Source organism: Malus domestica, chromosome 12 (genome assembly GCF_042453785.1).
Source record: "Malus domestica chromosome 12, GDT2T_hap1".
Lineage (NCBI taxonomy): Eukaryota > Viridiplantae > Streptophyta > Magnoliopsida > Rosales > Rosaceae > Malus > Malus domestica.
In genome coordinates, this window is record NC_091672.1 from 12,759,898 (window position 1) to 12,780,699 (window position 20,802).

A 20,802-nucleotide genomic window follows, 5' to 3' on the forward strand; every position below is an offset into this window, starting at 1 on the left:
AACTTGGCCAAGTTTAGCAAATGTCAGTTTTGGTTTAATGAAGTGGCATTTTTAGGGCATGTAGTATCGGCACAAGGAATTTAAGTAGATCCTCAAAAGATTGCAGCAGTGGAAAATTGGGAACAACCACGAACCGTCACTGAGGTACGGAGTTTTCTTGGTCTAGCAGGTTATTATCGACGGTTTGTTCAAGATTTTTCTATGATTGCTTTGCCACTAACGAAATTAACCAGGAAGGATGTTAAGTTCAAGTAGGACGAGAATTGTGAGCAAAGTTTCCAGCAGCTGAAATATTGCCTCACCATGCTCTAGTATTGGTACTTCCTGATGATAACGGTAACTTTGAGATTTACAGTGATGCTTCTTTGAATGGTTTGGGATGTGTTTTAATGCAGCATAATAGAGTGATTGCCTATGCTTCTCGACAGTTGAAGATTCATGAAAGGAATTATCCTATTCACGATCTTGAGTTGGCAGCCATTGTCTTTGCTTTGAAGATTTGGAGGCATTATCTCTATGGTGAGAAGTGTAAGATCTTCATAGATCATAAGAGTCTTCAATATCTTTTCACTCAGCATGATCTTAATCTTCGTCAACGAAGGTGGATGGAGTTACTAAGTGATTATGACTGCATTATTGAGTATCATCCGGGTCGTGCAAATGTGGTAGCTGATGCACTGAGTAGGAAACCTCAAGGTCGACTCAATGCTTTGTATGCTTGTCGTGTTCCTCTTCTTGCAGATTTGAGAGCTACTTGAGTAAAGTTGGAGTTAGAAGAACAAAGAGAAGCTTTTCTTGCTAGTTTCCAAGTCAGGCCAGTTTTGGTTGATCGTGTACTTGATGGTTGATGAAGAAATTCAAGAAATGATTCAATTGAGAAGTGAAGGGAAAAAGAAAGACCTCAGGATTCGAGAATCAGATGGCATGCTTATGTAGGAGAACAGAATGTATGTGCCGAATAATGAGGAACTAAAGAAAGAAATTTTGGATGAAGCACATTGTTCTGCTTATGCAATGCATCTAGGAGGAACTAAGATGTACCATACCATTCGACCATTTTATTATTGGCCAGGTATGAAAAGGGAAATTGCAAAATATGTAAGAAGGTGTATTGTTTGCCAGCAAGTCAAAGCAGAAAGAAAGAAGCCTTTTGGGCAGATACAACCACTTCCCGTTCCTCAGTGGAAATGGGAAAATATAACTATGGATTTTGTGTATAAGCTTCCTCGTACATGAAATGGATTTGATGGTGTTTGGGTGATTGTAGATCGGCTTACAAAGTCAGCACACTTCATTTCCGTGAGGGAAAAGTATCCCCTGAATAAATTGGCTAAGTTGTTCATTACGAAGATTGTGAAGTATCATGGAGTTCCAGTGAAAATTATCTCTGATCGAGATCCAAGATTTACTTCTAAGTTTTGGGTAGCTTTTCAGGAAGCTCTTAGTACGAAACTACTTTACAGCACGGCTTATCATCCTCAAACGGATGGACAATCAGAGATGACATATTATTGAACAATGCATATTTCCCTAAGTTGTGAAATGACATATTATTGTCACAACCCGTCCTGTGATTCTTTTTATCGAGGTTGTGAAATGACGAAATTATCCTTGACGGGTGCTAAGGTAGGTGTGTGACATATTATTGAACAATGCATATTTCCCTAAGTTTTGGAAATTTTGAATTTTGATTAAAGGTTGTATGTGTTTTGTGTGGTTAGGGACTTAAGAAAAATTAATGGTGATTGTTTTGGGATGGACCACACACACGGGACACTTTCTCCTTCCCCGTGCCCTCTCTCTCTCTCTCCTTCTTCTCTGTCACTGTTATCTCTCCTCCTTCAAAATTGTATGTACCACACCCAAGGACCATCAAAACTTCATGGATCGAAGTGGAGATTAGCACCATTGTGTTCGTGAGTGCCCTACGAACTCAAAGGTACCATTTTCAGGTAAGAAACCCTTCGTTTTCACATTGAAAACTCAAGGTCCAAATTGAGTACTATTCAAGAACTTTGTAATGGTTGGTTTTTAGGACAATCCAAGCTCATAGTAAGCTCTAGGAAGTTCCCACGAATCTCGGGGACGTTCGTTTGGAAGTTTTGGACATCGGGACACCCTAGTTCGAAGGTGGCCGGTTTTGGTGAAGTTTCCTGACGTGATTTTCGAAGGTTTTGAGGTTCCAAAGCGGTATAGCCTTCTTCCCCTCGTGATTTAGGACATTTTGGTGAAAATTTCATGGAAAATGGTTGAGAATCGAGCGAGAAAATGGCGATTGCAGGTTTACCCAGTTTCCGGCGCCGACGAGTTTTTCCGGCGACTGGAGGTAGGGGATGATGCGTGTGGGGGGCGCGTGGACCCGTGCCTGTCCCGGCGCGTGAGGGCTCGTGACAAGCCCAAAAATTATTTTAAAAATACCTCGACGACCATGACGTCGAGTAGGTCACTGTGGTATATTCATATACCCAAATTGAGCATCGTATGAGAAGTTATTACGAATTGTCGGTTATGTGCTTTAATTAATGTTTTTATAGTTGTTTCGCATATAGGTGATACCTATTCCGAGGACGAGTGCATCCAGGGACGTCACGGGGGTTACGACCCTTCGACTTATCAGTGAGTGGGCAGTTATTTTCTGTTATTACCTATATACTACTGAATTTCCCAGAAATTGAATTTAAATAAAAGTATGTTTTTCAAATGCCATGCCTGCATATTATGAATTATATGAATTAGTAATTGATGCATATATATGTGAAATGGTGCTGTGGACGCACAGGTGAGTATCAGGTGAGTTTAGATTGTTCATATGATTTATTGTAATGTGAATTGTGTTGAGAGCTTCTAACCTGCACCCTTGGTGTTAGTGCTTATAATATTCACCGCACCGCACACTCACCTTGGATCCAAGTAGGTGCATGTCGTACAGACCATGAGAGGGTTCTGACATACTAGTCGTACAGATCACTAGAGGTGGTTCTGACTAGTAGGTGACCTTAGATTATGTGCACAGATGATTGATGAGAGAAGCACTAGAGCATATTATTACACCATTCTTGTCGTACAGACTACTTCAGGTAGTTCCGACTTATGTGCAGAGTAGTGCCGTACAGGTCACCGTGGTGACTCCAGTTGGTTTAGATATTGAGCTATGGAATTAACCGTACAGGACCAACTGCAGGGTTTCCGGTTGATTCATTATGTCATCTGATATATTGATGCATTCTTAATCTGTTATTGATATTTATGGCATGGCATATTTTCTGGGTTTTGATAAAGAATTGTGATTTGAGATATATGAAGATTATATGCATATTATGTTATTTTCTGGGAAAGTATATAGGTTTTACAGCGAGGGGTTAGAAATGTTTTAAATGAAATGTTTTTGAAAAACTTTGGTTTTACTGACCCACTCAATTTTGTTTTGCGCCCCTCCAGGTTCTAGTTAGCAGCGTTGGTGGCCCACGAGGATTCCCATAGCGTACTAACAGACTACATAAATGTAGGACTCATCTGCGGGTGTTGTAATTTAGTTATGGTCCTACTTGACTGCACCTAGTACTTATGCTCTGAATTTGTGTGTTTCACACTTTAACTTACTCTAGCACGTTACTTGGTTATTATTGCTAGTATTTGGTTTTTGTTTATTCGTATTTCTCTTATCTATTGCTTCCGCGTCGCACTTTTGGTTACGTCACGCCCACGTGGCAGCCAGCACGCCTTGATTCTAGGATCGGGGTGTGTCAGTTTTCTTTTTGTGTTTTTTTTTTCGAAATTGGAGGATGTTATGATCGCTCTTGGGTAAGGCTTCGGAAAAAAAAAAAAAAAAAAAAAAAAAAAAAAAAACTGTAAAATTTTTGTGTGAATTTACTTACTATCCATGATTTTGTTTTGTGGTAGAAGATAAAATTACCTTTTTATCCTCTTTTGGTTGATAAAGAGGGTTTTATTAATGTAGTTTAGATGAAAACTGAAGAAGAAAAAAATACTTGTTTTATTTCAAACTTTAGCTCACAGTTTAAGTTTTCAGATTTTATTTTGTGAAAAAACTAAAATAATTATCAAACAATTAAAAACTGAATAGATTACGAATATTTTTTATTTTCATTTTTCTTTAAATGAGAAGGAAAGAGGGAGAGAGAAAAAACATGGGAGTGGGGATTGGAGAGGTTTTTGTTTTTCATTTTTTATTTTTAAATATTAGATTTATGCTAAAATTACATGTGGATGATGCTTCAATAAAAAACAACAAAATTTAATTTTATGAAATTATATTATTGCTTATCATTTTTTCTGTAATAAAAAACTAAATAATATTTTCACTCTCTTTTAAATAACAAAGATGATTCTATTAATAAGTTGTTTAATTGTTTTCTGCTCTCAAATTTGTAGTACATGCAATAAAGGCTGGTCGGTTGGTGTGTAAATTAACTTGTCTTGAAAAGGAGGCCCACTTCCGTTGGCCAACCTAGCTAATAACTACATTCTCAAGATGTCAACTGTCATTTGTTCATCAGTCTTTGTCAAGCAAAATAAAAAACAACGCCCCCCCTCTCCTCTCCTCTCCTCTCTCATACATTATACATTTGCATCCATTCAAGGCTAGGATGAATTACTTCAATATTTGATTGATGCCAAACTCCAGTCAATCACTTTAAACTTTGAAGTTTCACTCGCTCACTCCATCCCTTTCAATCCAATCCAATGCTTTGCCTCCTTATTTCTTGTGCCTCTTTCATCCTCCTTTCTAAGTCCTTCACTCACCACAAACCAATATTACAAACATGGGAGGATAGCCTCAGATTAATCTCACTCAAGTTTTTGGGTGGATTTTTAAGTTTTCTCCCCAAAAGCAGGATTTCACTCCAACCCATCACCTCCAAATTCAAAAAGATGGTGACTTTTGGCTCAAATGTGGAGGTGGAGAGAGAAACTAGTCTCTCTCTCCTGGATTTGCCTGACTTGGCCTTGGACTGCATTCTTGAGAGGCTTCCCCCATCTGGGTTGTGCTCCATGGCAGCAGTTTGTGCTTCTTTGAGGGAGAGCTGCACAAGTGATCACTTGTGGGGGAACCATATGAACCACAAATGGGGTCGACTTATAGGGCCTGCTGCTTACAGAGAGTGGCAGTTGCATGGGGCCTCAAGAAACAGAATCAGAAATTACTCCGTTCGGACCGAGAAAAAAGGTCTAATGGAGTCCCTTGAGGCTAGTATTTTGCATTCCTCGTGGATTACTTGGCAAAAATTAACTCCAGTATGTAAAGTGAAGGCTAGTACGAGTTGTTTATCGGTCGATTCGATCATGTCTCTGTATCTCTCTCTTGAAACTGGCAAGTTTTGGTTCCCGGCTCAGGTCTATAACCGCGAGGTATTGCCGCAAACTTGATATTATCAGTAGTATCTATCTCTGCTAATATGTAGTTTGCACAATTTTTTTTGTTTGTTTGTTATTTTCTTGCTTGACAATTCATGAACACCTTATACATATGTGTGTGTGTCTTTTCCTGCAGAACGGTAATGTAGGGTTTATGCTGTCTTGTTATGATGCACGAGTGCGCTATGATTCGACGACAAACACATTTCAAGCAAGGTGGAGTATCGGTCTGCTTTATATGTGTTTTGACTAGAGAAGTACATATATTAATGATTAAGGTTCTTAACATAACATATGTTAAATCTAAATGCTATTTCAAAATTTTAACTTGCAATTCTATTCGTATAAGTTCCAATCGGCCATTGGATTAAAGTTCGATTCTGAAAAGGCTTATTTCTGAATGGTTCTCTCTTGAATTCAAAATTTACATTGCAGGTATTCACCTTACGGGCGGAGGGCAACAGAGGAAAATATACCATGGGATAGACTAAGAGCGGCTCCAGTTGATACTCCTCCTCACAAACTTCATGTCTCCGATTGTTTACATGACTTAAAACCCGGTGATTATATTGAGATCCAGTGGAGAAGAAACAAAGAATTTCCCTACGGTTTGTTTCTAAATCCCGCCTTAAAATGTCTCTCAATTATCCCTTAATTTTGGAATTTAGCAATAATTTGGATTCTTATGTGCTTTAGGTTGGTGGTATGGTGTCATTGGTCACTTAGAGTTTTGCGATGGGAATGAGAATGGCTGCCGTTGTCACTGCAATGGTGAGAAAGCATTTCGGTTTCTGCAATTCTGCTGAGTTTTCTTTGTTTTGTTTTCATTAGTGGAAGAAACATACTTCGTTCTCCTTTTTGTGTTTGGGAATTGTTATTAGCACTCCAAAAATCTCATTTGGCACTCCAAACTCTCTATAATTAGAAAGAAAAATACACTTGTGAGGAGTGTAGAATGAGATTTTTGGAGTGCTAATAACAGTTCCCTTTTGTTTTTGTTTTTTTGGTTACAAAATACAAACTTCCTTCCTATGTCAATCGATAAACATCACGCACGAGATGCCATATTAAAGTCTCCATATAGAAATCTATGGAGTTTATGATATCTCTTTCCCCGAATAGTTTGGCATTCAAGCATCTTCAGCATGGAAATCTAAGCCTTACCTTAACTTGGACACTTGAAAAGGGTTCTTTTTTACTCCAAACGAAATCAAACTAGTATGTGAACCATATAGCTTGTCCATACGGAATCACTTGTTATTATTGTCCATTGACTTGTGATATGATGCATTGGTCTGCTGCATTCATAATGCAGTGCCGTATGCCTTCTTAGTGACTGACATACGTTTCTTATTGGTTCTATTTTTGTTTCCATTTTTCTGGAAGTACGATGGCATGTTCATGCCTATGAATTAGAGAACTTAGATGGCAGAAAACTCAAAATCTAGACATAAAGATGACTTGACTCTGAAACTTCCTTTTCTGTTTCTTACATTTGAGGAATATGTGCCAGCTACGGTTGTTTGTCATGACCAAATCTGACGTCTTATCTATGTTCTGGTATTGAATATGTTTTTTTCCCTTCTCAACAGAATCCTTTGTTCTTAGCGGATAGCGCTTTTCCCATTCCTTGCCTTTTAATCATTGTTTTATAAACGAAAGAACTGTTACTTGACTAACAAGGAAAAGGGAAACCTATGTGCTAGTCTTGCTGAATTCATTTTTCTCATATCAACACAGCACCAAGTGCTTGATATTTGTTACATATGTAAACTATCTGTTTCATGCATTCTGTTGTTTCTTCTAATCACTATTGACCCTTAGGCTATCTGAAGGAAGCCGTTTGCTCAAAACCGAGTGTAGTGGCATTCTAGGATTCATATAGCCGACCCCACTTAGTGGGATAATGCTTTGTTGTTGTTGTTTGTTTGTAGGATTCTAGCTAGGACTATTTTCTTGACTACCACTACTGTATATAAGTATCTGACAAACAAGTACTCTTTTATTACAGATATAGTAAAACTGGAGTTCAGTCAGTACACTCCTGGTTCCCGATGGAGAGAAATGACGATAAACAGGAAGGACCATCGCGAAGAAGGCAATGAAGCAGACGGCTTCTATGCAGGAATCCGAAAGATTTACAATGAGGAGGAAATTGCAAGGTGGAAGCGCTTATGGCCGACCCAAGTTCTGGGATAAACCTTCCACTCTCAATCCTAACCACACTGTAAATATCAAGCCCCCCCCCCCCCCCTTCCCCCTCTCTTTTTTTGCTGTTGACCCGTGCCTAATACGATCCGGGATTATCCGGATGCATATATATACATCAGTATTCTCAAAGCACAAGGTCCAGTTTACTCCATCGGTGAGAGGACATGATATAGGCCTGTTTGAGCCACGGATGAATTCTAAATGCTTGGCATCGTGATCCGTAATTTTGACAAAGAAGGTCCAAGCTTTTTCAGTGAAGTTGCATGATTGGTCCGAGATACCTAGTCAGGCTCAAAACTTTAAATTAAAATATCCAATCCAAGGTCCATTACCAATCCAAAGAGATCAAGGTCTGTGGTCCACAAACGAAGAGTGTTGTTGGCCAAGAGAAAAAAACTCACAAGTGAAAACGTGAGGATAGAGAAGATCAAGGCTCGGCCGAAAAGAGTAACTGATGTTTAATTCGAGGCAATCAAGGTCCATGTTCACCAAAGATTTTTGGTCCCCGGTCTTTTGAGAGAAGTGCATGGAAGATCATCACATCCAGAAATTCCGATAGGCAAGAATCAAAGACAATCAACTCAAAAATGCATGAAGATTCCAAATGAGCTTATTTTGCAGACATCGTATTACAAGATTAAGGGGGCCGCGAAAAGAAGATTTGCAAATTCGGAAAACTTACGAGCCAAATAATGGCTGATCCGGGGCCAATGTTGCCCTATAATGTGAAATTTAAAGAAAATAAGAGCACATCTCAATTGAAACGCAAAAGCGCAATTCATCTTGTTATTCTTGAACGTTTGTGATTCTACAGACTGTGTTTAGTTTATGGAATCACAAAAGATATTCGGAGTTTCTTCGGCAGATGGAATTTTTGCATTTTTTTTTTCTTTGAGAAATTCTGGTTTTCTTCGGCAAATGTATGTTTTGAAGTCGGGAATTGAAGTTCAAATGGGAGCTGAAGTTGAATTTTTAGGTTTTGTGAAATGGGATTTTGTGTTTGTGAAAAATAGGACGATTGGTGATTGTATTAATGGATTGGATTTGGGGGTAACGGGATTGGGTTAGGTTCCGTTAGGAGCAAGTTTGGAAAAAATATTTATTGTGTATTGGGCTTTTAATTCAGCCTGGGACTTTTATGTTTATAAGGCATGTTATATGAATAATTTTGTCCTTATAATTAAATTTAAGCCCTTGTGGTTAAATAATACTTTTAAGACGGTTTTTGTTAAAATAAAGTTTGTCCAAACCCTTTTGGTCTAAAAAAATAAGGGGAAACATACACCCACTTAGGAAAAAGGGTGGAAGAAAAGTCATTCTTTTTCTTTTCTTTTTGGCTTAATTTTATCTAGGTTCTTTGGATCTTGATTTAATTTCATTTTGCTCTATGTAACTCAAAAGTCACCACTTTACTTTTTAAAAATCAAAGTTTGCTCCACTTTGCACCCTAGAACTCGATTTTAATCTCATTTTGCCCCTGAAACTTGAAAGTCGTCTCTATAAAATTCAAAATTCCCTCCACATTGCCTTAGATTTGTTAATTTTGTATGTGGGTTTGATTTGGTGCAACAAGATAATCGATTTTTTTTTCATCTCTTCACTTTCTTTTAAACTTAATATCCTTTGATTGTTGAATGGTTAATGTATAGTAGAGATTTATAATATGTTGGAGTCCTATTTGATTAGGAATGTGATTGTGTAAATCCTAGTGTATCTAGGGATATCTTGGAATATTCTCTAGGGTTAGATATTATCCTATTAGAGTTGTAATCCTATTAGAGTAAGAATTTAACCTTCCTTACTACTATAAATAAAGGCACAATGTGGTGATACAAAATACACTTCACAATTACACATCTCTCTCTTTGTCTCTACTATTGCCCACCCCCTCTCTCTCTCTGTCCTTTTTATAATTCAGTAAATTAAGCCTACAACACGTTATCAACACACTCTTGACGCTGCGCTAAAAAGAGTTTGTTCTTCAATCAGGGAAGTATTATATTTTAATCATTCTTTTTATGATTAATTTATTCTTTTATTGAATTGATCTACATGCTATTGATTCAATTTAATTTTTTCTTTGTTGAACATGATACAACGCATTAGAGATGCAATTCCAGATTTCTGAGAAGGATCTTCTACAAATTCAAAGGCTTAGTTGTTTTCTGCCAATCAGGTTCTTTTAAAATAAATTAATATATTTGAAACAACCATGAAGCATGAAAACGTTCCCCATGATGCATGAACCCCCTACATTTATATTTTCCTTGATATATATATATATATACACACACACATTTCATGAATTACGCAATTATGCTTCGTGAAATTTGTGAGTCAAAGCATCAAAATTAGTTTAGAAGCAAGTAGGGTTCTTAACCCTAGAATTCGAAAAAAGAAGAAGGGAAATCTGGGATTTTTTTCATGGTTGAGCCACGGCACCACGCCGTGCCGTCGAGTCGAGTTGTGATGCTAAATATATAAGCACACAAATTAAACCCTTTTTTTATCAATTGTAGTAAGGAATGTAAGTATGGATCGTTCTAGGCCGGGGATTAGGAGGGATTGCCAAATCACTTGAAAACTAACTCAAAACGTAAAAACAAAGTTTAAAACACTAAACTAGACTCAAAGAATGCAAAACTAAACTCTAAAACACTAAAACAAACCAAAAGACTCAAAACTGCCTTAAAAACACTTTCTGGGCAGTTTTGAACACAAAACACATTTTGGACGAAAATAGGTTATAACTTGACTCACCTTCATCTCGTTGAATTCCACTTATCCTTTTTCGTAGAAGGATGACTCGAGAAGTTGGGAAAAACTTCTCCAAGAAAGCCCGTTTCATGCTCTCCCAAGATGTGACCATTCTGGGAGCCAATTCATACAACCAATCTTTTGCCTTTTCCAAGAGAGAAAAGAGAAAGGCCTTCATCTTCAATATGCTCCCATCGACGTTGATTGGAGTCATGCTTGAACACACCACCTCGAATTCTTTCAAGTGCTTGTTAGGATCCTCCATGGACAACCCATGGTACTTCGGAATGTGGTGTAGCAAACTTGACTTCAACTCGAATTCCTCGGTTTGTCCTTGGGCAGTCGCGGGATATTGGATACATAGGGGTGCGGCATTGTCCAATCCCGAAGCCGAAAGCTCCTTGATTGTATGATTGTCTTGTGCCATGTCTTGCTCTACTTCACCCGTTCTTGCCGTGGGTTGCTCTTCTTCTTCCTCAACTTCAATTTCTGAATTTGAACTTAATTCACTAGGTGCTGGATTCTTCCTCTTTCGTCTCAACTCTCGCTCAAAATCGTCGTCAAAGTCTAAGATGTGTTCACGAATCGAATGAGAACTTCGAGTCATAAACTAGTACCTAAACCAAGAAACAAAACAAGGTCAGAATCTGGAACAAATTAAAATAAACTGAAATAAAACAATCCAAGGGATTAGCAACACCCCGGCAACGGCGCCAAAAATTTGATGTGAAATATATAAGCACACAAATTAAACCCTCTTTTTATCAATTGTAGTAAGGAATGTAAGTAGGGATCGTTCTAGGCCAGAGATTATGAGGGATTGCCAAATCACTTGAAAACTGACTCAAAATGTAAAAACAAAGTTTAAAACACTAAACTAGACTCAAAGAATGCAAAACTAAACTCTAAAACACTAAAACAAACCAAAAGACTCAAAACAGCCCAGAAACACTCAAAACTGCCTTAAAAACACTTTCTGGGCAGTTTTGAACACAAAACACAATTTGGACGAAAATAGGTTATAACTTGACTCAAGACACTTAAAACACACAAACCAAATTGATTTCTAACTAATCTAACACTTCAAAATAAATGGGGATTGAGTTTTGACGAAAATTGAAGACAAAAACAAAACTTTGTAAATTGAACAGATTCTAAAACGAATTTGATAAAAGTGAATGGATGGAAAGCTAGCTAAGGGGTTCTTCTCCACACATGTCACACTTGCATACAAAACGATTTCCAATTGCTTCTCAATAAACCATGAATTCCCAACGCCCCAGATTAACCGTGAATTGCACTAATTAAACCTCAGATTTTTCTAAAGTTATCGAATTGGATGAATTGCATACGACAACCCAAAGCATTCCTCACAAGTTCCCTGCATGAATTGCATAACAAAGATACAAGCAAAGATCATTAAGTTCTATGAAAACCATAAGCATTGGCAAGGCACTTGTTACTATGAATTGCATGAAACTTATGCCAAGAATTTACTTAACACGATTGTGATCAACAACCTTTACTACTTACGAATATAAGTTCATAACGATTAGGTGAAATTCCCTTATATCCTAGCATCAAACTTATACATGAAAATTAAGCGTGCACTCTCAACCAACACACACAAATCAGTTTTAATTCATATAGATAAGTAAATTGAATTCACAACTTATGAAACGCAATTAGAAGTAATCAAATCACATAGCAAGCATAAACATGGTTTCGAATCCCCCCTAGCCAAGGGGGGCTTTAGTTCCTCATACTCGCAAAGCAAAGATACATAAATTTAGAAATTAAAAACCAAAGAAAGAAAACACCTAGATGATCCAACTTGGACAACAAGTGCATGCACGAAATTCTTCTTCCTCCTTGCTGCGACACAAAGATTAGGTCAGGTTCTTAGGGTTATGAATGGTGTAGAATGGATGGGGGATGGTATGGTATGGTTTAGGAGGGATATAGGGTGCGGCAAAGGGTGTTTAAGGTCAGGAATTATGGAAGATGGTGGTAGAGGGCTGCGGCAGAAAGGGTGAATGACTTTCTGGCGTGTAGAATGATTGTGAGAGGTGGTGTGTGCGGCAAAGGGTCAAACAATTATATATATAGGCACCTAAAACCCTAGCAAATCAGATTAGGGCTTCTAGAAAGCCAAATCCATCAGGAAATAGGTTTAAAAAATCAGAATTTTCAAGGGAAAAGGCCTAAAGGTGCGGCAGATAAGGGATAGGGAGGATAAGGCTTCTAGAATGCCTTGCAAGGCAAGGAACAAGGGGTTTCTAGAAGGCTAGGTATGGCATGAATTAAGGGGATAAGGATAGGGCTTCTAGAAGCCCAAAACCAAAAGGAAACAGGCCCTAACCCACGGCAAGGATAAGGAAATGCTCTCCAACCTCTCTTTGTGTCTTCTAACGCTTATGAACCTTCTAATTTTGCTGAAACTTAAGGCCATTTAGGTTTAGGAAAGATCAACCGAAAATAGCAACTTCTAGGCTTAACTTTCCTACTTCAATTAGGAAACCTTGTTTGAGTAGGAATCTTCATTCTTCTAGGAATCCATCTTCAACTAGGAATCCCTCGTTGATTAGGAATCCTTCTTCAATTAGGACTCCTTCTTGGACTAGGAATCCTTCTTGGACTAGGAATCTTCAAATCTTCAAATCTTCAATTTCATCCAAAACTTTTGTTCCAAGCATGTGCTATTCACCTTTAAACTCTCTTTTGCTCCAAAAAGCTCCAATTTGCATCATTTTGTATAATATGCCCTTAAAACCTGAAAACACATAAAACTAGCTTAAAAGACTACTTAAACTAAGAAAACATAACGAAAATGCATAAGAACTAGCTAACTAAGGCGCATAAATATGCTCCTATCAAGTTGGCTGGCCTGCAGCCACGCCGCAACTAGGACAACTTCGTTTCGACGCCCTGCATAACACCAGGCCTCGACCTAGGTTGGTCTCCAAACAGGCTTGAAGCCTTAAGTCCACCAACAGGCCTTCAAAACTTTGCTGGGCTCTGCCTTGTCTCGGCCCACCACGCCTGCAGCAAGCTTAGGCTTGCTAGGCTTTGCCCACATGGACCCCGCCCTCCTATAGCAAGCTTTACTTATTGAGCTCGCCATCTGTCTCAGGCCGTGATCACCAAAGCGAGCCCACATGGCTAGGCTCACCTAAAACTGGCCCAAGCGAAGCCAGCCTTTGGCTGGGCTTGTGCACACCTATACCAGGCCAGCCTCCGTGTTGGGCCAATGCTCCCCGCACGCTTTATGGCCCAAAACCAGCAGCTTGGTTGTTGGGCTTCTTCTCATAACCAGCCTGTGGCCTGCAGCCATACATGGGCTACCTTGGCAGCCTACCTAAAGCCTTACTAAGCCCTTTAGGGCCTTGCCTTGCACATGGCAGCCAGCCCACTGAGTTAGGCTGCAATTTTTTCAAACTCAATGTCCCATTTTTGGCATTCCCACTTCATAATCATACTTCTATAATTTTTGGGATGTTATTGGTTAACGTTTATCAAGCTATAATTTTATTATCGCTTGGCTCGAAGCAAAAAATTCAAGCTAATATTAACCCCGAATGTCATTATTTTGCTTCTATGATCAAACCTAGATGGTTACGATTTATTGAATTAATTAAAGTGACCAGTAGTCCATTAATCTGACAATTAATCCAAAATTATTGGCTTGAAGTCCACTTTTTGGCAATTAATGATTCAATAGATTATTTCTTTTCTTCGAACCGTTAACTCACTTTCGTAGTCCCGAAGCACTCACACTTGAGTTCCTGAAGTAACCTAAATCCACTACACTTTATGAACTAAACATTCATAAACTAAATTGAACCTGTAGTTTCAAATTTAGTGCCTTTGAAACCCGAAGTTTTCATAAAACAATACGCCCATGAAAACTCAATGTTTTTCATGTAAACCATCTCTTCAAACCCGAATGTTCTAACTTTGATGCTTATGGATATCTTATTTCCATAGCACCAATCACAATCTTGTTCCCTCAATTCAGTGAACTATCGAACTGTAACAAGTTCGATTTCATTGATTTGGACGTTTCTTGACAGAAACCACTTTAAGTGTGTACAAGACCAGTGGCGGAGCCAAAATTCTGAATGAAGAGTGGCCTTTCACAAATATGTGTATATATATATGAGTGTGTGTAAAAAGTTGAATTCATAACATGTTGACATATGCAATTTGTGTAATCTTCACAAAACTGAAAAAATTCTCTTAAATTCAATACTAAGAAGAAAAAAATGTAAAAACCCAGACAACCAAGTAAGAGGTAGGTTGTGGAAGGCTAAAGAAAATACAAAGAAGTAGAAAAAGAAGGAAAAGGGGGAGAGGTCTGCAAATAAAGAAGGTGGGTTACTTTAGAAAATTATAGGGTGTATATTACTGTTAGGTGAGAGAATCAAACCAGAAGTGTGGTTGCTTTTTCCATTTAAAATTGCACATCTCTTTTAAAACTCCCCTGCCAAACTTATCGTTTCATTAGATAGCCAAAAAGATTTAAAATCAAAACAGCTTAACGACATCGTTTGCTTCATCTTCTTCCATGAGGTTCACACCTCAGATGAAGTCAGGATGGGTCGGGGACTACCCTAGCCCCTTGGTGGCTCCGCCCTTGTACAAGACATGAATCTCCACTTGACTATCAAGAAGCTGAGAAACAATTGAAGCCAATAATGGCATGGAATAGCTGAATAAGCCTACACCATGATCTTCATTCAAAGACTTATGCCCAAAGCATTACAAATGGAAATACCTCCCGAACGAGGATTCTATGGCTCTTTGGCTCGCTTCTACGACCCATTTAATCATGAAGGATATTGCCTGAAGCACACATGATTACGTTCATGAATGAGTACGATTCTGAAGTTTATAAATCTGATCAAATTTTGACTTGAATACTTTTCTCGTCCTTTCTTGTTTCTAACTCGATCTCGAAGCAGCAGTGTAAAGAGAGGAAGTTTACCAAATTCTTGGATCTAATTACTACCACACTTGTGAGAAAAAGGTACCTTAGCAATTCGGCTGGGAGGTTTTGAATGATATAGACCCAGTTTCGGCTGGAGTTTACCAAATAGTGATGTCCTACTTCTGTAGGGATGCACCGAAGGGCATGCTCTGTTTCGGTAGAGGTGCACCAAACGATATTGCTCTGCTTCAGCAGAGGCTTACTGAATAAACCCCTCCAGCTTCGGCTGGAGCCTACCGAACCCAAGTTTGGGTCTGTCTTTCTCATAATCCAATTTCGAGTTTGTTTTTACAACATATGGTAGAATCAGGGCATGCCAAGGTGTGGCATCTTTCCCGAAGTGTGATCCTTGACACTTAAGACCTAAAACTTCAAGAATTAGGGATATTGTTCCCAAACCTTAACCCTGCATAATCTACTTCTGTCTTAATGAAATAGATCATTGGTTATGCACCTATTTGTGCCCTTACCAAATATCGTTGAAGAGTACCATTCTCGTAGTCAATATGTGAGATTAATTTTGTTCCACCAAACATCGTTGGAAGAGCAGAATTTTGACATAGATGGCCTTGTTGACCGAATCCCCTTAGTAAACCATTTACTTTGTGAACATTTTTTTATGTTCTTGGATTCACATTTGGTGTTTGTTTTAGTTATGGATAATCTTATCGATATTGTCCTGGAATATGAATTAATTTAATCATGTTTCTTGTGTACATGTGATCGAATTTAATTAAACACGTGATTAGGTATAAATGTGGGAAAATTAGTTGTATGGATGAATGCAATACTACGTACAATAACTTTATACTTAAATCACATCTCTAGCAATGACTTCAGGTCTATCCAACATGATTAAAGCATTGACACGCTTCTCGTTGTTTGAATAATACTATATTACCATTTAAGAGACCTTATATTCTCATTGTGCCGGAAGAATGTCGTTGAGTTTTAAGGATATTTGATAGGAGCATATTTATGCGACTTAGTTAGCTTGTTCTTGTGTATTTATGTTGTTATTTCTTAGTTAATTTAGTATTTCAACAATTTTCGTGTGTTTGTAGATCCAAAGGGCTAAGGAGGCAAAAAAGTGCATTTTAGAGCATTTTGGAGCAGTTTTGGGCTTAGAATGGATATCACATGCTTGGAGCAAGGGAGATGGACGAAATTGAAGACCTCAAGATGCTAGGATTCCTAATTGAAGATGGATTCCTAGAAGAATGAGGATTCCTACTTACATAAGGATTCCTACAAGAAGAAGGAATGTTAAGCCAAGGTTTCTTACTTTGGTTTTAACCTTTCTTAATCCTAAAAGTCCCTAAGTTGTAGCAACAAAGAAGACTCCTAATCATATTAAGACACTAAATAAGAACTTCTAGAAGTCCTAAACCCCTTGCCGCACCTCCCTTGTCCCTTTCTCTTCCTTGCCGTGCAAATGAGAGCCTTTCTTTCCTATTTTCTACCATAAACCACTTTCCCTTTCTTTTTAGGTTCCTTTCCCTTTCCTAAGTCCTTTGCCGCATCTTATTTTTGTTTCCCTTTGGATTTTGACTTTTAAATAGCCTTTTTCCTAATAGATTTAGAGTAATAAATCCTAAAACATTAAAACTTTCTTTCCTTTTCCCTTGATTTTCTGCAGCACCTTAACTTTTATTTCCTTAGGGTTTTCACATACTCTTCTATATATATCTTATCCCTGGACCATTCTACACATCACACACCATTCACCACCATTCACATAACTAGAAACACATCCAAACATCCCTTGTCGCAGCCATCAACTCACTCATTCACTACCATACATACTTTCAGCCATTCTCCCATACAAACCACCACTCTAACCTTCACCCAACCCTTGTGCCGCAACAAAGAGAAGAAGGAGGACCCTTGGACGTGTTTGTCATTTCACATTGGATTGCTGGAACGTTTTTAGGTGTTTTCAATCTTTTGTTTTCAATGTCTAAATTTATGTATCTTTGTTTTGTGAACATGAGAGGCTAAACCCCTTTTAGCTAGGGGGAATTTCAAAACCATGATAATATTTGCATTATGAATTGATTAATTCTAGTTGTGATTTCATAAAGTGTGGATGCAATTTTCTTAATTGTTTTATTCAAAACTTATTCTTGTATGTTGATTAAGGAGGCCTACTTAGTTTGCATGCTTGAATTTGATGCTAAAATATAAGGGAGTTTCACATAATCGTTACAAACTTATATTCACAAGTAGTGAAGGTTGTTGGTCACGGTCCCGTTAAGTTAAATTCCTAGCATGAGTATCATGATGTCATAGTTACGAATGCTTTGTCAATGCTTATGATTTTCATAGAACTTAATGATCTTTGATTGTATCTCTATTATGATGTGCGTGTAGGGGACTTTTGAAGAATGCTTTGGGTTGTCGAATGATGTCATCCAATCCAATAACAAAAGGAAAATCTGAGGGTTAATTAGTGATGGCACGGTTAATCTGGGGCATTGTCATTCATGGTTTATTGAAAAAGCAACTAGAGATTGATTTGTATGCAAGTGTGTCATGTGTTGAGAAGGACCCTCTAGCTAGCCCATCATCCATTTATTTCACCAAATTCGTCCAAAATCTGTCTTAAGTCTTTAGTTACTTGTTTTACTTTAAAATTCGTCCAAAACCAATCCCCCTTTATTTTAGAGTGTCTAATTAGTTAGAATTTGTCTTAGTTTGTGTTTTTAAGTGTTTTGAGTCAAGTTTAATTCAATTTTCATCCAAATCACTCCTTAGTGTCTAGTTGAGTCTATTTGGTTGTTTTAAGCTGTTTTGAGTCATTCTAGTTAGTTTTGAATTTTTTTTTAGTTTGTTTTGAGTTCTTTAAGTCTAGTTAAGTGTTATTAAGCCTAGTTTTGTGTTTTAAGGTCAATTTCAAATAGATTAGCAATCCCTCCTAATCCCCGGTCCAGAACAATCCCTACTTACATCTTTACTACAATTGTCAATAAAAGGTTTAATTTGTATGTTAAGTTAATTTTCACATCAATATTCGAGAGAACAATGATCATAAATGAAACCACTGAAGAAAATAGAGTGAAATATCTTTGCACCACCTCCAAAATACAAAACCCGAAGTTATATTTTAGGGTCAATTGACTGCTTCCCAAACTGGGAACACACTATATGTGGCCGGCCTGCAGTCGGGTGATTCGAGTAGTTTACTTGCCTTGGCACAACCGTTTAAGACTCTTAAGTCGAACAATGATGCTACGACACATCTTCTTACCCGAATTAAGGATCATGTGCTTACAAGCATACTTTGCCAAGCCTGCTCGTTTGGAAAATTGATTTTCTAAATCATCCCTAGCAAAGCTACGAAACGACCCTCTTTTCACGGTGGATTCAAGGGAATATTTGTGGACGAATCCAACCAAAATGCAGACCATATAAATACTTATGGTTTTGGCTGATGAATCGACAAACTGGTCACATGTTTGTCCACACACATTGCTGCTAAACCTCATGGCCAATTTTAAGGGTTAACTACCTTACTTATCCCATAAAGTTTGGAAGACTGGATAATGTCGGAGAATTTATATCGACGGTTTTCAATAAAGTATTGCATGTCTTTTGGTTTTATAATTGGACATCAAATTCCCATGTTCACCCCAAAATAGCCTCACAGAGTGATCATAAAGCGCAATTTAAATGATCGCCCAAACCTTGGTGAATGTACCAAGGTTTCGGTTTCTCCCTAGGGTTATGCAATCTTATACATAGCTATGTTGGTCCGCCTTGAGGCCTATTGCCACCCAACCTATTTGACGTTACAGTTGGTTACTGGATACAAACCTGACGTTTCGTACTTACATATTTGGGTGTGCATTCCATGTGCCAAGTTACGTCACCACAACGTACTAATATGGGTCTTCAAAGAGGAATGTGAATCTTTGTCAATCATGATTCTCCTTCGCACTAGCTCATTAGAACCCTTGCAAGCAATCTCTTTACCGCTCATTTGCGGATTGTCACTTCAATGAGACAGTCTTCCCACCTTTAAGGGGAGATAAGAACATCCACGTTCTTGTTAGACAACACAAATTTGTGTGGATGTCGCCCACTATGTCTCATCTTAATCCCCATACCACACAAGTGTAATAAGCAAGTTCGATGAATTCTAGCTTTCTGAATTTTGCTCTAGATGCATTCCTCTAATTGAGCTAAAGTGACGAGATCATATACCAGCTGCAAACATGCCTGTAAGGATAAACGTACTTAACAAACGTTGAGTTAACATCCTCGAAGAATGTGCCACCCTTGTTGGACGGTTCGGTACATCGACGGATAGCTAGTCAATCTATCCTGGCAAGAAGCACGACAGATCACTCGGTTCTTAGGATTCACTTTCCTAGAAGAGGAAGGTCACGGCATAAAATGAATATATACACGATTGCTGTCTCAAATCATTCCATCTCATGAGATTAATCTGGATTACTCTTGAGACTTGAAATGTTTTCACTTATATGGTAGCTACCAAATAAATGAAAAGCGACGATATTAAATTGTGTTCCATTGATTAGTGACAACGTATAACTAATTGGACAACCAAAATCACAGTCCAGGTTAAATTCCTTACCAACATGTGTTTTGGACCCGTAGTTCCTACACTGCCCAAGGTAATCCTGTTGTGTTACAAGTGGGAAAAGAAGCATAATGAGATGAATGAAATAATGTGATATGATGCATACCTTACGGTGCAAGGTTTCTCTCAAACGCCCTGTGATTAACAGTAGCATTATGAAATATGGTTAGTGTTTCTCTATAGGGATATTAATACTAAGATTTACATGGACTGACTTAAATAGCTCTAAACCACGGAACACCCTCTCCACTTGTTTAAGGTGTTCACTTACAGATTGAAGCAATTTAGCGGATGTGGTGTACCCGTCTAAGTGATTATTTGATCAGTCAAGGATATAAAATATGCCTTTGCGTGTAAAACTATCTTATTTCGAATTGCTAGAGTTATAATTTAAATTGTTGACATGTATCTCACTAAAACTCTAGAAAAGCTTGAGGAAACTGTCTCGCACCTGAAGACAAAATTTGAGATGAATGATCTTGGGAAAACTAGTTTATACCTTGAATTGAAGTTCAAACATTGTTCTGACGGTACTTTGGTCTACCAATCGAACTACACCTTAAAGGTGTTACCTTTTGAGTATACGTATGATCTTCCACAAGCTATATGCAAATGAGACCCCTTAAGAGGTTATGGAATCCAAAATTCCATATCTAAGTTTAACGTTGCGTTTTGTTGTACTTAGTTCATTGCATTAGACAAGACATCTCATTCGCTGTTGATCTATTGGTAAAGATGTAGCACTGCGCCTACACGCAACCACTAAATTTGTATTAAAGACGTTTTTCCGCTACCCTGAAAGGTACTACGAATTTGGGCTAATCTCAACCCATCCTTCCTGATCCTCGGAATGATGCTTGCC

The 20,802-nt window shown here is 38.1% G+C and overlaps 1 protein-coding gene across 1 annotated transcript; it reads left to right on the forward strand.

Annotated features, from left to right (window-relative positions):
• The first annotated feature begins 4,501 nt into the window (after nt 1-4,501).
• LOC103449898 (F-box protein At2g26850-like) lies at nt 4,502-8,453 on the forward strand. Its single transcript, XM_008389222.4, has 5 exons — nt 4,502-5,370; nt 5,513-5,592; nt 5,812-5,984; nt 6,073-6,147; nt 7,388-8,453. The coding sequence occupies exons 1-5, from the start codon at nt 4,705-4,707 to the stop codon at nt 7,573-7,575; spliced, it is 1,182 nt and encodes a 393-aa protein (XP_008387444.1). The 5' UTR covers nt 4,502-4,704; the 3' UTR covers nt 7,576-8,453.
• The last annotated feature ends 12,349 nt before the right edge of the window (nt 8,454-20,802 follow it).

Coding starts and splice junctions, on each gene's coding strand:
- LOC103449898 (XM_008389222.4), top strand. CDS start 4,705: ATGCTTTGCCTCCTTATTTCTTGTGCCTCTTTCATCCTCCTTTCTAAG. Junction 5,371..5,512: donor CTCAGGTCTATAACCGCGAG/GTATTGCCGCAA, acceptor CTTTTCCTGCAG/AACGGTAATGTAGGGTTTAT. Junction 5,593..5,811: donor ACAAACACATTTCAAGCAAG/GTGGAGTATCGG, acceptor TTTACATTGCAG/GTATTCACCTTACGGGCGGA.